A 15,329-nucleotide genomic window follows, 5' to 3' on the forward strand; every position below is an offset into this window, starting at 1 on the left:
AGCAGATAGACTCCTTCTGTCACCTTCCCAGCGCAGAAAGTACTCAAAAGGGAGGCTTTGGATATGTATCTGAACACATATTTTCTAAGCTTCATTCCTCAGGGTCAGAGAACGCATGTGAGGAATTCCTTTGGGGTGCAGAGGGGTTTATAGGAAGACCAGGGCAGAAAATCCTCAAGGCACGGATGGTGTATGAATTTCTCAAATTGTCTATAAACATGATAGAGTTTCAATTATCCATGACAGATAATGACAAATGAAACTATTTTGTAGACAATTCTGAGACCTTTCAATAAAATCAGTTTAAAATCTTGGGGAGAGAAACCCCTAAGGTCCTTTTCTATGAACCGTGGAGGTCAAGTATTTGTTAAAGGTCATTTTCTCTCTCTATCTCCCTCCCTCTCTGCCCCTCAGATTGATTCACCCTATTAGAGTTGAAGTCTCTTCTACAATTTCCCTCCAAATATTCAGTCTATGTTTGGACATTCTCAATTTCTTACTAAATAGCTTGGACAGAGTGGTTCCTCTTTTGACACCAACGTTTCCTCCTTTTAACTTCCACTGATTAATTCTGGTTCTAATAATTTAAGTTTTACAGCAGTCTCTTCATAGTTTTTAGAAGACCTATCATGCTCTACTAAGTCTTCGTGTCTCAAAGTTCAAGATTATCAGTTGTCCAACCAAGTATCTATTTATCAAACTGAATCTTATCCTCCATACTCCTTGCACCATCTGATCTGTGCTAACAGGGCAAGAGCACAAGTCTTCTGATTCTAGTTCTTTCCATCTAATTGCCTGGTAAGTAGTTTTCATCATCTAACAGCAACATAATCAAACAATAAATATTGTCATTGAGGCAGATCCAATAATTATGATTCTACTGAACAGAATAGGATGTGGCAAGGCTGTAATGTTTATGGAAGCAGACTGCCACAGCTTTCTTCTGTGGAGCAGCTAGTAGGTCCGAACTAACAACCTTTGGGTTAGCAGCCTGGTGCTTTTTCCCAGGGGGCCACCAGAACCACTCAAATCAAACAGTGTCTAAATACTCATTGTGGTGCACAGTCATGGTTTCCAGATATAACCACAATGGACTTTCTCACTTTGAATGGGTAACCTTCTGGGGCATGGAATCCAAAGAGGGTGTTCCAGAAGACGTGCTCTTTGGGAAAGCATTTTTACCTGTCATGTTTTCAGAAAAGCATAAGCAGCCAGACTGAGAAGTTCAGGCTGGACATTCCTCTGCCTTAGCCCCTCACACGACCTTGACTTCCAGGAGAATGCTGTTTTTGCTGCCCCACATAAAACTGGGTTCCCTACAGCTGTCAAGGCTGTGACCAGACAAAAACAGATGAGCAGGCCTGTCATCCGAGGCGCCTCTTGGTGGGGTTCGAACTGTCAACCTTTTAGCTAGCGAGTGAGCATTCAACCATTTGTCATTCAGGCCCTTCGACCAGACTCATTTGCAGGAATGAAAGTTGGGAAAATATCAACCCCAGAACTGGCCACTTCCCTACTTTCACAAACCTTAAAGGCATGATCCAAACCAGATGCATCATCAAAGGCTTGAATAAAGATAGTCCCCAATCTCCGGTCGAGGTCTTCTACTCTCTGGTTAAAGCCAGAGATGTCATCTTCAAATTCCTAAAGAGACACCACGTGGAAGCAGGAATACAATTACTTTCTGAATTCCAATTGCACCATTCACTTTAGGAATGACATAGGAACTAGAATTGGTTCTACTAAACATTCATTTTCATTTTCTAAAATTCACCATGGCATGGCTGTTTTTCAACACGGAATACCTTACTTCCCCTCTGGAGACTCTAGGCAAGAGTAGAACTGTGGACCCAGAGTCAGTGCCCTTACACTTGTCTTCCCACGTCCCTAGCTGCCAGGTTCCAAAGCCCCTTCTCCCTCAGCCATCGTACTACCTTGTCCTTTCCCAGAAGCCACCTCAGTAGCAATGGCCCTACCACTGGGCTCTTCCAGAATTGCTGAAGTCCTTCTTCCCACTGCTAAGTCTTCTTAACATAGTCAAAATAAATAAATGCACACTACTTCTTATCTAGGGTACCTATGAGTTAGAATTGACTCGGTGTGTAATGGGCTGTATTTCTTCGAAATACACCTTAACTGGTTAAGTCAGCAGCCACTTGAAGGCTCCGAATTTAGCAAGTAAAGCTAGAGGACACTCCGTTATATTTGAGCCTCAAGGCAAACACTGAATAATTTAATTTGTTAGTATAAATACATTCCAAATGTATCTTATTTGCTAAAACCCTATGTATAGTATGTTCCTCTTCTTAGAATATAGGTCATTTTCAAAGAAATTTTGTTACTGCAACTCTCTAATATGTGGAATTACCATTATGGTGTCTGATTTATAAGAGCGGTGCATATTCTTACTCCAAAGAAAGAAAATCAAGAAAACAAAATGTAGTTCTACTTTCCAAATCCAGCCACATCTACATCGTGGTGCGTTTCTGCCTGTGGTTGTTCTGGTCTATGAGGCGGCCACAGAGACGTGGCACGTGCCCTGCTTTGTAGCCCCCCTCTTTTCTGTACTTCTCAGCAGTGGGGTTTTTAGGAAGCACTATCTCCTTGCGCTTGAGCCAGCAAAGAACTTCAAGGGTAGCTGAAGTTTCTCAGAGCAGAGTCCTACCCTAATCTCTCTCCTCTTGCTTCCTTATCCTGTGCATTTGTGCTCACTGGCTGACCTGGTTTCAGGTCTCAGCTTTCCCAGGCTCCAGCTGAGGTGTAGGCCCAGGGGTTACATCATTGCCTATCTGGCCCTTTCCTTGTCAGACCGACTAAAAACACGAGGCTGCAGTCACACTGACTCCTTCCCAAGACACAAATAAAATTCTGTCTCATTGGGCCTGCTCTTCACGGGGCAGTCTGTGGGCAGCTGAAAGGCTTTAGAGACCCCAGGACAACACTGTCCCATGGCCATTCTAATGCCGCTAACCCCCTTTGACAGCCTTGCAAGTGGTTCTGTTGAAAGCAGTTTTCCCTAAATGTTCTCCTGACACAGAAGGTAGTTAAAAGAGGGTCCCCACTGATAGGATAACTGGAGCCACAGGAAAAATGCACGCAAAGTCCCAGGCCCTACAGGAGACATCTGGCAAAGAGAGAAGGTTGACAAGTTGGTCTGGGCGAGGTCCTACCCTGCTTTGGGGGTCCAAGCAGTCATAGGAGGACTCAGAGAAGACCCTGGACATATCTTGAAATTCAGCATACATTCTCTGGACCTGCTGGCTCAGGGCATTCCCGCGGATGCCACTAAACTCAAGTTTCCCCAGTTTCTGGAAATCCAGCATTGTCTTCAGAAGATCCTGTGGAGACAATTTTTAAAAGACCCTTAAAAAAATAATAACAGAGAACAGATGATGCTCATGTTCATATGAGATGGGCTGGGAGCTTATGGGGTGTGGGTTGCTTAGGAAAACATGAAGCTTGACCAGTTTTGTAACCTTATTATTAAGACTAGGTTGACATAAATAACTCTTGGTTAAACAGAATGAATGGAGTACAATGGAATACAATTCACTCACACACACACACACAATCAAATGTATGGTCAGCCTCCATCTATGTTCTGTAATGAATAATGCAATATAATACAATACATTTATTTATGTGATTGGTGGCTTTGTCATGAAGTTCTTACAAAACCAATTTGTTATATTCTCTGTTTCCAGTAAAACAACTCTCTTAGAAATTATCGATAGGAAAATAGATCTTCCACAAAGAGCCCAAAGGACAAGCCCAGAGGGCATCACCAACAATCTTAACCAGATTCCTTGCAGTATGTCTAGGCCAAGCACACACAGCATGTCATTCCCAGCAGCTGGGGGGGACGGACGGACGACAGTGGGTATTTACTTGACATCCGTGGGTACAGTTTCCTTATATGAAACATGACATGATAGTACTCATCTCATGGAGCTGTTGTAAGAGCTGAATTTGATATTGTAGGCATGGGGCTTGGGCTGGTACCTGGCACACAGTCAATGGGCAGTAAGTACTTATGCTGGTCACCATGTCTTGTTGATGGGGCAGTTTTTCAAACAAAATGTGCTCAGAAGTGAGGGACAGGGGGATAATCCTTAGGGAGGAGTCCCTGGAGAATCCATCCATGGAAGCCCACATCACCTGTGATAGGATGGGAGCCTTCTAACTATGTCTAACATGATAGATTACATCTCTCTCTCTCATGAGAAATGACTGACATCAGAATAGCTCCAAATCGAGATGAGCTTCCCTCTACAGCTCTTGCTCTGCATGCATGCCCCTTCAGCAGAAGAAAGAAGATAGAGCAAGTTTGGGGTGACAGTTGGGCCTTTGGCGACTCCTGGGAGGGGTCCTGCACCCTGGAAGCAGACTCGAAGAGCAGAGGGGAAGCACTATAACACTGATACTACAAAACCCAGTAAGTGCCGCTTCAACCGCACCAGTCAACTCTGACTCACAGAGCTCCCATTCACTTATGTCAGAGGAGAGCTGCTCTCCACAGGGTGTTCAGCAACAGATCGATAGGCCCTCCTCCTGGATGGACTCAAACCTCCCCACTTTTGAAGCACTTCCACAGTTACATCACTGAGTGACAGCAGTGGGAATCTATCTCCTGGATGCCACCTACTGCTAAAAGTCATTGCTCAGAGGGACACATCTGGGAAGGCTCCCTGAACCCCTTCTCTCATGGAGTGAGTCCAGCTGTATTGACTAAAACACTGGGAAAGGATGAGAGCGAGCTCATTGTCCTGTTTTGTCAGAAAGTTACCAGCCCAACCTTGGCTAACTACCTACCAGTATCATCTGTCAACTCTGACTCATGGTGGCCCCATGTGTGCAAAGCACAACTTTGCTCCCCAGGATTGGCATAGCGGTGACCTTTCAGAAGCAGATGGCCAGCACTTTTCTGAAAGGGGCCTCTATGTGGGCTTGAATGGGCAACCTTTCAGTGAATAGTCATTTGCCTTAACTGTTTTCACCACCCTGGAACTCCTAGACAACCAGCTAGCCACCCTTGTATGTTCACCTGCACTGGCATGGCTGAAGTGAAGAGCAGAGCAAAGGCAGGGAAGACATCCACCAGGCCCAAGGAATCCTCCTACCAACCACATAAAGTAGAGGAGGTTTTAATTTTCTGACATATTCAGCTTCATATGCTAGAGAGACAACATAAATTTTATTTACATAAAATTGGCTTAAATAGTAATTCACATCTCTCACAAGGTGCTTAGTGTAATCAGTTTTATATGAGCAGCAATTTAGTGCTGGGTAATGTAACCTGGATACACATTCTTTATAATTCTGGGGATGTCAATTTGAATTTTAGGAAATACTCTCCAGCCACTTGCAAAGACAGATGCATTTTGATAGGTTGGATTGCATTGGAAGGCTAGATGATAATTTTGTTAACGGATTCTGTTTCTTAGGAATCCTTGAAGCATAGTTTCTTCTTCTTCTTTTTTGGTGTGGTCGTTGCGGGTTGATTCATCTCCAATCAAACAGATGTATCACGGCACCAGGGAATATTGATCGAATGACTCTGTTTGGGAAAAGTGAGGGCCATGGTGCTTCAGTGGTAGAACTCTTGCTTTCTGTGCACAAGGCCAGGTTGGTGCCCCCAATCTGCTAAAGAACAACTGTCTCCATAGTACCCTCCATGGCTGATTTTTCAGAAATAGATCACCAGGACTTTCTTCCAAGGCAACCCTGGGGTGGACTCGAACCTACAACCTTTCGGTTAGCAGATACGCATGTTCACTTACCCTGGGTACCACTCAGGGACTCTTGAGGACAGAGCTGAAGAAAAGAAGGAATGGGACAGAACAGCAGATTTGCTTTTAACATGTTGGTGACATATGAAATCTCTAATATTTGGCCCCTTTTGCCTACAAAATTGGCAGCTTTGTGTGGTTCACATTAATACATAGCCATGTAAGGCCTACAAATACCCAGCCATAGAATGAGTTGTTGAGATGGATTTTAGTTCGTGTACTTTTTTGACCCCCTAAATTTTACTCTCCCTGGAAAAGGACAGCATGCATAGTAAAGTAGCAGGGTGGGCAGCAAAAAAGAGGAAGATCTTGACAAGATGGATTGACACAGTGGCTGCAAGAAGCGGCTCAAAGGACAGAACACTGATAAGGAGGGTGCAGGACTGGGCAGTGTCTTGTCCTGTCCCTGTAAGTAGAGCCGGCACCTATCAACAAGAGCAACACATTGCATTCCTTGTACTGCTGTTACTGAGCGTAAACACATGCTGATGTCAGGATGTCTACAGGTGTAGGACATTGATTACAATCTTTGCGGTGTCCCCCTCCTTTCCTGAGTTAGTCCTCCCTCATTAACACACACTCACCGCACCTTAGGGTTTCTATCCAAGCTTTCAGGTTGCTGTCATCATTGTGATCCCCAATAGATAATAAGACAGTTCTGGAGAGAGCGTAATGCTCAAGACAGACATTTTTTCACTAGTTTAGCTCAACTATTATTCAATTTTAAGCTGATCTGGGGAGTTTTTTTTTAAGATTTAAAGATTAACTCAGGGCTATCGCTTCAGGGATCCATTAACCTCACATGGTGCCAGTGTCCTGGGAGAATTCTAGTTTATATCTGCACGAGTCTATTTACAATGGAATGTGTTTAAACATGTCTCTGTGGTGGGTGGGTGGCTGCCGACAATAATATGCCCATCTCATCCTCCTTAGGGTACCTTCAAAGAAAAGGTCCCATCAACAGAGAGACTTCCAAGTGACAAACAAGGCAGAGAGGTCCTCAGAAGGTCAGGGTAACATTTTTGGGGTAGGGGTGGGGATGGAAGGGCCTCATAGGGGGAATCTTTTCAGATTTTCTCAAAGGATACAGGACTACCACCGGTGCTTACTATGAAGACACTTCTAGGAAACTGAAAACTGCATGGGAAGGAAAGTGGCAGGAAAGTAGCACTGAGAACCCCCCTCCCCCCCCCATCACAGTAGTGCACCTGCTCATTCTCTGAGGGCGGCAAATACTACCAACCACAATTTTGTTGGGAAACCTACTCCGCCCGCCCTAAAGCCCTTGCCTTACCCTTTCAGACTTCCTTTGTCTCCCAAACTCAAAGAGCACAGAAAAGGAAAATAACTTGAGTCTCTCAAGGATGCTCAAACTCCTGTTTTTCAGTGGTGTGGACTTAAAAGTGCAGGATTTTCCCAAGACCTGTCAGAGAGGGGCACTGCCTTTAGAAGCACACGGATGTAGATGGAAGCTATGGCAGGAAACAATATTTTCATTTCTATATTTTTGCTTAACAAAGGCTTCTCTGATTCTGTAGAAACACCTTGTGGTCTTTTCCCATGATTTTTCAAATCTATTCCAGATAACTTTTATTTCTTTTGCTTGTGCTATTGCTCTGGCTAGGATTTCTAATACAGTACTGAACAGAAGTAGTGAAAGCAAGCGCCCTTGTCTTCTTAACAATTCCAAGAGGAGAGCTCTCAATCTTACTCCACCAAATAAAATTTTAGTTGTTTAGTTGGAGTTTAATGTCAGAGGTACTAAGAAAAGCATCCAGAATCAGGGCCTAATAGCCTCACAATTAAATACTGTATCTGTCTTAGAAACGGATTTATCATGAAGTCTATGATTATATTTTTGACTTTCAAGATATTTACATGATGCTGTGGTGGCAGTGATGGTTCAGTTTTAATTTCAAAGTCCCCATAAAACCGGAAAAACTGCAACGTAAACCTATCAGGGTTTACATGATCTTTTTCAGGAGGAGGCCCTTCTGCGTCCCCACCGCAATTCACACGCCATGCACCACAGGCTGTTACCAGTTGCCACCGAGTCATTTCCGGCTCGTAGCGACTCCTGGTGTTCCAGACAGAATCGCTCCATGGGATTTTCAAAGCTGTGACTTTTCCGAACCAGATCATCAGGTTTTAGAGGCACCTCTGGGTGTATTAAAACTACCATTTCACTGTTTGTGACATCATTCTTACAATATCAGGTTCAAGGAGAAGATCTATAGCATAGTGAAAAGGACCTAGGTTTAGGGTTTTAGGGACCAAAAAAATAAACAAACCTGAATTTGCACAACGCTGGTTGTGCCACTTCCTAGCTCTCACGTGTGTTAGTTGCTTTTGAGACAGCTGGGATGCATAATGACCTTCCAGAGAATGAAATATTGCCTGCTCCTACACCACCTCGTCACCATGCATTATGTTTGGGTTTAGCTTCCATCACTGTACTGAGCAATATTCTGATGTGACCCAAAAGGTTTACATTGGCTTATTTTCAGAAATAAATAACTTTCTTCCTCCCTAGTCTGGAAGTTCTGCTGTAACTTGTCCACCATGTCTACGGTGACGTGAACTTAGTGATCTGTGTCTTTGTAACTCCTACGGAAGGATTGGGTGGGACCACACAAATAGTGTATGAAACATTAACAGAGAGTCATTAATAGAGGGTCATTAATGGTGGTCAGGCTTGCCATCCCTCTTGGTTTATCTGAGAGAGAGAGAGAGAGAGAGAGAGAGAGAGAGAGAGAGAGAGAGAGAGAGAGAAGCCTGTGATTACCAAGAAGACCAGTGGGGTGTATAGCAGAGGTAGTAGAGGCATCAGGCTGCATCCTCCAGACCACAGGACGATGAGAGGAGCCACACTGAAGTCATGAGATTAAAAAAGAAAAGCAAAAAACAAGTGAACTCACTGCCGTCCAGTCAATTTCGACTCCTAGTGACCTTACAGCAAAGGGCGGAGCTGCTCCCTGTGGGTCGCTGAAGCTGCAGCTTTTTCTGGAGCGGAAGCTTCACCTGTCTCCGGCAGAGTGGCTAGTGGTTTCAATCTGTCAAACTTGTGGTTAGCACCCCAATATGCAACCACTATTCCACCAAGCCTCCTTGTGAGACAGAGCAAGGGAGTCAAATTGAGGCCACAACACAAAGCACGTATGGGCTTCCTGAGCCGTGGAATGAGGCAAAGGCCATGGAACCACATGATTGAGGTCAGAGGACCAGAGAGAGACATGGCTGCTAAGATAGCTGAGAAAAACTAGTGAGGAAGAACTGGATCTTTAACATTCTGTAACCTATTAACTTCCCTAATAATCCCCATAATCATGGGGATTGTCTTGCGTTCTGTGTGGCTCCTGCAATAATCGATTGAATCCAGCACAGAGGTATAGCGCTGTTGAAGGAATGGCTGGTGTTAGAATAAAGGACGGAGGGTGAGGCATGTCTGACCTCGGCCTTGTGGTCTTGGCCTGGTGTAGAATCAGAGTCTCTTCCCTACTGAAGCCAGGGGAAGTCAGAGGTGACGTCCACACCATTTTCTCAACGACCCTGCTGGTATTTTGATAGTTTCCAAGATCACAATAATGTGCAAGATACCACAGTATGGCAAACAGACAGGCAGATGGTGGTTGACTAGCAATGACTAGCAATGTTGCCCCAAACAAGGCACTAACTTTCCTAGGCTTTGCTTTCCTGATCTGTAAATGGGGTCAATAAAGCCTTAGTAGCCCTGGGTCACAGAGTTATATGAGAAGTACCTTGTAAGGCTTCAGTGAGCAGTAGGCGCTAGACTTACCAGTGATCATACCAATGGGATCTGGTTGGTAGTGTGTACCAGGGAGCATCAACAAACTCAAATGGAATGGGATTTTCCCATGAGCTTTTGGAGGGCCCTTCAAATATATATATATATATGGGAGTTGAGGGGGTGGTGGGCAGCGACATTCAATTTCTCCTTTACAGACTGGTATCACAAAAGCATCGAGGTCCCAGCCAGCTCCCTGGACTGATCAGGTTCTATTCTTAAGAAAAACTGCGCCACACTGAATTGTGATTTGGGGAAGGAAGGGGGAAGGAGGGTTCCATCTGAGCTCTGGCCCAGGAGGTGAAGCATCAACACCAGGAATAATGGCCAGCCTGGAAAACAGCACCTCCAGTCTCACTGCAGAGGTCATGCCGCCCGTCTTAAAAGAAATGCCTTCAGAATTCATTAAGGGAGAGCACAAAGCAGATGAAAATTGCAAAAGGTCATCTGTGGAAAAAAATAATAAAAGGAGAACTGTTCTCTTTACCTTTCCACCACTGCCGGCCTTCCATGGCTAATGGCCTTCTACGTGACCACTTGTTCCAGACTGACTCAAAGGCAAGGCAGCCCAATTAGGCTCTGAATGAAAGGAGGTGGTAGAGGGGCTGGAGACGGTGAAAGGAGCAGAAGGAAAAGCGGTGTGTATTAGGTCAGCTTATTACCTATCTCCCCACTAATCGCTGCGCATAAAGCCGCAGCAGGAAATCAGTGGGTCTCCGAGTGAATCACAGCTTTACAGCGATTCTATAATGGAAGAAATGAGAGCTCTCTCCAAGCTGCTTACTACATTGTGCAGAGGGAAGAGGCTACAGGCAGAAACACAAGCGGGGGTGGGGCGGGGGGGAGCCCCCCCGCTTGTGTTTCTGCCTGCAGCCTCTACAGTAGGGTGTGTGTGTGTGTGTGTGTGTGTGTGTGTGTGTGTGTGGTAAAGTGAAGGAAGGAATCGGGAAGCAATGAAATGGTTCTTTTCCTCTTTGATTTCTGAGTATTCCTTCCAATTGTGAAGATTTTACATGCTTTGAGGGTTTCTTCAGTAAGTTAGGGAATGAAAGATGGACCTTTCATGGAATGGGAATTCAATTTTGACCAAATAGTATGTTTAGATCAAAGACCTAGGCACCATATGGTGGTGTTTTTTTTTAAAAAGGAGTGTACAAGGGCAGGATAAAATCATATCATCAGTTTGGGACCCTCCAAATGGAAGGAAGAAAGGAAAAGAGAGAGGCAGTGGGGGAGGGAAGCCTTTAGAATTCGTCAGGAGATATAAAAGTTTGATGGCAAGACAAGATATAAAAGTTTGATGGCAAGACAATACTTGGGACCCTACGGCCCTGGTACTAATTGAAGTTAGACCTCTCAGCTCTGTGACCACGGACAAGGTAATTTGGACAATTCAACTTAATTGTGCCCATTTGTCAAACTAAGGGTAATAACACCTGGCTCTTGGGATGGCTGGAAGTAGGCAAGCTCTGCCAGGAGAGAGGCTCATGAGACACGTTAATTCTTTGTTTCTCTTTCCCCTTCTCTTCCCTCCTCTGCCTTCCAAGAGATGAGCCGCACCATGGGTGTAATGATGAAGGGGAGGATGGTGGTAGCCAGAGAATGCAATTAATCCACAGGCTACAGACCTGCTGAAAATTACTCCACAATGCGCCGCCGCTTTCCTGGCCTGCCCCCTTCCATTTAGCAGGCACCCGGAGGAGAAGAGCCCATCTGCCAAGCAGGCAAACACTCTTGTGCAAAAGAGCGGAAAAAGCAACGCAAATCAGAGGGAGGCCGTTCAGGAGAACCACGAAGGTTAAAAGCCAGCCCTTCCCAAGGTGGACGTGTAGGCACGTGCAGGCAGTGGGGCAGACACACTGATGTCATTTCATTAGCTTGGCTTTGTGTATTTAATGCTCGCGGACGCCAGCCTCTTGGTGGCCATATATTGTATTAGAACAGCAGAAGAATGATGAATAAGGCGAAGTTCATGCTAATTCTGGCTGGGGAGAAGCAGATTAATCTGATCTCAAACAGGCATCGATCACAGAGATACACAGAATGTTAACTAAAGGGCTACATGAAATATGCCAGAAGACGGATCGATAGTCCCGTGTGGCTCCCACTGCACTAAGAAAGGATGGCAGAGGGTGGGGTGGAGGTGGGGGTGGGGAAGGGCAAGAGGGCTGAGTATGATGGAAAACAAAAAGGGGTGGGAGGAAAGGCAAATAAAGTGGGAACAGGAATCATGAGTATTCAGTGTCCAGAAACAGATGAGAAACAGAGAGAGTAGAAAGAGGAGGAAGGAAGAGGCAGGGGCAGTGAAAACAGTTTTCATTTTCAATAACTCTGCCATTCCTGGTGGAGCTTGCATACTTACATTCATCCCAAGAGCCAAGTATCCATACGCTGCCCAGAAAATCCCTACTCATAGTGACCCCACGTGTGTTAGAGTAACCGCTGTGCTCCTGAGGTTTCCTCTGCTTAATTTTTCAGAAGTAGATCACCAGCCCTTTCTTCCCAGGCACCTCTCCAACATTTTGGCTAGCAACTGAGTGCACACTCAAAGCCTTTGAGGGAAGGACAAGGAGAAGAAAAGCAATAAGGCAAAGAAATGGTAGAGCTAGACAGAAAAGCAAAAGGGGAAACCAACAAACCGAAGCAAGATACCAAAACCCCAAACCACGTCCACGGAGTCTATTCCAATTCCTAGTCCCACCGTAAAAGGTGTCCATGGCTGTAAATCTCTGCTAGGCAGTCTTACCTTTCTCCTTTGGAGCAGCTGGTGGGTTTGAACCTCTCCCCTTACGGTTATCCCACACTGCCACCAAGCCTCCTTCAAACCAGAGCAAAGGACAGACAGATGGAGAAGGGAAGGAGCAGCAAGACAAGAGAGAATGGTGACATTCAAGTCACACCCTCTCCTTACACTGGGACTACTGCTTTTTTACGCATCTGTGCCCGATTCAGAAAGAAAAAGCCGCCCAGCCTGAGAGCAGACTGTTGTGAGGGTAATGACCCCAGGGAGACCAGTGACCATCGAAATCTGCTTATATTTATTGCATCTCCCCAGTAGATTAAGCACCCTAATGGTAGGAGAGCTGTCTATATGCAAAGTCGCATCATTAGCAGGTACACACAGGCCCAAGCACCCAGCCTGGTGCAGTCATTTCTGAGCCCGAGTGCCTGCCTATATGATCACTGCAGACTGCAGGGATTTAGTCCACGTGGTCAGCCCAGGTCAGAGGCCAGTCAGAGCAGGGGCGTCAGGCCCCTCGGGGTAAACAATAGCAAAGGGGCTGATGGGGGAGGTGAGTGGAGGAAATGGTGCAGCAGGGGGTGCGGAGGAGAGGCTGTGCACCAAGAGCTTCAATGGTAGTGGCTGCAGGGAAACGTGGGCATTTAAGATAAAGCTGGGTATCAATGACATGCACTCTCCGTGATCCAGATTAAGGATTTCAGGCGCATCTTTCCTAAGATCTCGCCTCTAGTGTTTTCTGTCTTCAGGTCCTCTCCCATCCTCTCTGTCAGACATTTCCTCGAATGCTTCCCACTCTCTCAGAACACCCCTGGACTGCAGCCTCTTCCTCCCTACCTCCAATCACACACCAACCCTGCCTGCCTCTACAATGCATGTTGGACACCTCACTCAAAGGCCTTGATGTTGTGTCTCTGCACCCCCTGAATCTCCTCTGTGAGTTCACCTGCCGTCTCCTGTACACCATGATGGTAAGAGAAAACTTCAAACTCACTGCCACTGAGTAATTACCACTCATAGCAACCCTAAAGGGCAGAGGAACATTCCCTGAGGTTTCTGAGATTTGAATCTTTCTCGGAGCCGATAAAACTCATCTTTCACCCTTCAGAATGGGCGGTGGATAAGCAGCCCAATGCTTCATCCACTGCACCACCAGGGCTCCTTTGAGTGGAACAGAAGTTTAGAGCAGCTAGCTAGGTTGGATTGCCATAACTGTACCCCAATCAGCTTGCTTTTATTTCCCCCTGATTGGTCCTTTTAGTAAAACTTTATTTGAAACAAAGTTAGAACACCATGTACAATTTGAAAACCATTGGCTTTATTGACCAATTCCTTGGGTCTTCTTTAGTAGCTCTATGATCAAAATTTCCTAAATGAATATCAGAACCATCCCATGGTGATCAAGTCAATTGACATCTATGTATTAAGCTTATTATTATTTTTAATCATTTTATTGGGGCTCATACAATTCATCACAATACATAGATCAATTGCGTAAAGCACACCTATACATCTGCTGCCCTCATTATTCCCCAAATTCGCTTTCCTCTTGGGTTCCCAGAATCAGCCCATCTTCCTTTTCCCCCCTCTCCTTCCCTTCCCACTCCCCCTTCCCCCATGAACCCTTAATAATTTATAAATTATTATGATATCTTATATTACACTGCCCGGCGTCTCTTCACCTATCCCTCTACTGCCTGTCCCCCAGAGAGGAGGCTATATGCAGATCCCTGTGATCAATTCCCCCCTTCTACCCCCCTTCCCTCCTGGTATCGCCATTGTGACCCCTGGTCCTGAGGGGTTCACCTGTCCTAGATTCCCTGCGTTTCCAATTCCCATCTGTACCGCGGTGCATCCTCTGGTCTAACCAGGTCTGCATGGCAGAACTGGGGTCATGGTAGTTGGGGGGAGGAAGCGTTTAAGAACTAGAGGAAGGTTGTGGGTTTCAAAGATTATTATTCATCCTTCTTCCAGCCAACGGAGGCTGGGTTATCAGATGTGCCATTCTTTTCCTGAGCACCTAAAATAAAGCGAGTACCACACCCACCTTCACCGTGTGCAGACGTCGGAGGAAGCCATCTAATCGCTCGAAGATCAGGGACGACTGGAAATCCCACTCCTTCACTTCCTGGTCCTCTTTAAAGTATGTATGGAGATTCTCCCTTCTGTCTCTAAATGCTTGCTTGAAGAAGTTCAGCGTATCCACGGCCACTTGTAATTTCCCCTGACTTTCTTCAACCTCATTTCTAAGGAGGTCTTCTGGGCTGAGATAGGTGGAGGCCTGGGATGCAAGCAGACCAGTGTCATTGAGTCTGGCTATGGATGCAAGGGATCACACACTTATCCCGTCACCAACTCTGCAGTAAATCATAGCTAGAGGACTACCACAGGACATATCTGAATCTAGATTTAGTTCCAGAGGTGGACTGAAAACTAGATTGAGGCAAGTCATTTTTGCCATCCTCCAGCTACCAGGATTGGCTGAGGGATGTGCAAGTGACCAATCAGTGACAAAGAACACAGTGGGTGTTTGAGTGGGCAGCTGGAGCTGGGGCGTATGTCCTTCTTCAGGTGATCTTTCATAACCTGTTGGCTTTGTGATAGTCAAATAAGTCTAGTACAAGCATTCTGAGGACCATCATGATTTTCTATGGCTTCATGGAGACACAGATGTGAAACAAGAAAGCGCTGAAGCTGGAGCTGTTAGTTGGTCAACCAGTAGACCGTAGGGCTGAAAAACTGACGATGCCATCTGCCCCGAGCTGTCCTTATCCCTAGATTTTTAAGGTACCACCAGCAAACAAACAGTCTTGGAGCTTATGTGCGCCATAGGGTTTTCGTGGATTATTTTTCTCTCAAGGTGCCTCTAGGTAGGCTCAAACCTTCAATTTGGCAGCCGAGCACTTAACTGTTAGCATCAGCCAGGGACTCTTTTAAGGACTATGAACCAATATATTATCTCTTTGCTGCTGGCATGTTTGATTGGGTTTTCTCA

At 45.6% G+C, this 15,329-nt stretch overlaps 1 protein-coding gene across 1 annotated transcript in view; it reads right to left on the bottom strand.

The window, feature by feature from the left end:
• DNAH9 (dynein axonemal heavy chain 9) overlaps window positions 1-15,329 on the bottom strand; it is a 397,093-nt gene that overhangs the window by 365,647 nt on the left and 16,117 nt on the right. The window contains exons 5-7 of the mRNA XM_045293291.1: window positions 14,382-14,615; window positions 3,171-3,338; window positions 1,518-1,644 (exon numbers count right to left, since the gene is read on the bottom strand). Coding sequence (XP_045149226.1) covers window positions 1,518-1,644; window positions 3,171-3,338; window positions 14,382-14,615 — 529 coding nt within the window. The remainder of the gene's footprint in view (window positions 1-1,517; window positions 1,645-3,170; window positions 3,339-14,381; window positions 14,616-15,329) is intronic.

Source organism: Echinops telfairi, unplaced genomic scaffold, assembly GCF_000313985.2.
Source record: "Echinops telfairi isolate 266 unplaced genomic scaffold, ASM31398v2 ScPeMD7_2010;HRSCAF=2546, whole genome shotgun sequence".
Lineage (NCBI taxonomy): Eukaryota > Metazoa > Chordata > Mammalia > Afrosoricida > Tenrecidae > Echinops > Echinops telfairi.